The sequence below is a fragment of the Guillardia theta genome, assembly GCF_000315625.1.
Source record: "Guillardia theta CCMP2712 unplaced genomic scaffold GUITHscaffold_220, whole genome shotgun sequence".
NCBI lineage: Eukaryota > Cryptophyceae > Pyrenomonadales > Geminigeraceae > Guillardia > Guillardia theta.
Genome location: NW_005434456.1, coordinates 18081 through 18890, shown reverse-complemented (window position 1 = coordinate 18890; position 810 = coordinate 18081). Strand labels below are relative to the sequence as shown.

The following is an 810-nucleotide window of genomic DNA, read 5'->3' as shown; positions in this document are numbered from 1 at the left end:
ATGACGAGGATGATGTATGGAGATAGGAGATGATGATGATGATGATGATGATGATGATGATGATGGAGATGATGATGATGATGATGATGACGACGACGACGACGACGATGATGATGATGGAGATGACGATATGACTGAGAGGATGGAAATGATGGCGAACATGAGCTTTAAGCTGTCTTTTAGCGCCTCAGGGGTTCATCTCTCCTTGTCCTTCAGAGCAAGGCAAGAAAGATTTACGACTCGGATCCCTTGCAGGCAAGATTTTGACAAGTTCACTCGGTTCCGACCGTTGAGATCTGTTGACAGGGACTCATTGCGTTCGTCATTATCGCAAACTTCGTGAGCAAGATCGTAGAAGTTGAGGTGCAGGTGAAGCTATCGGGAGCCGTGTCTGCAACGTGCTCTGAACTAGATTCCTCCCAGCCGGCGCAAGATTCATCGTTGTACCACACTCTTGATGTGAGATCGACGGATCGTGCGGGTGGGGATGGTTGACGTTTCGTACCTTGCAGGAGCTCGAGTTGGCTTTCACCATGTGTGTTGTGAAGAGTTTGTCTTGTTGCGTCGGGCGGGTCAAGTGACATGTTGGTCTTGCGCTGTCAGAATCTTCACTATCGAACTGTCGCTGAACGCGTTTGCCAACTGGTTCAGGTGTGTACACGAGCGCCATGCGTGTTTGTTGCCTTTGTTGCACTTGAACGATGTTGTCGACACACTGGCGAGGAGTTATTGAAAGATACGTTGCTCTTTAACATTGCATTGTTGTACTTCACCTACGAACACAATCCCTGGCAAGAGAATGTCCTTGTC

The 810-nt window shown here is 48.4% G+C and overlaps 1 protein-coding gene across 1 annotated transcript; it reads left to right on the top strand.

Annotated features, from left to right (window-relative positions):
• Positions 1-16: 16 nt before the first annotated feature.
• On the top strand, positions 17-581 carry GUITHDRAFT_121241 (hypothetical protein; the record flags this gene model as incomplete). Its single annotated transcript, XM_005819496.1, has 3 exons — positions 17-193; positions 307-459; positions 513-581. The coding sequence occupies 3 exons, from the start codon at positions 17-19 to the stop codon at positions 579-581; spliced, it is 399 nt and encodes a 132-aa protein (XP_005819553.1).
• Between the last annotated feature and the right edge of the window lie 229 nt (positions 582-810).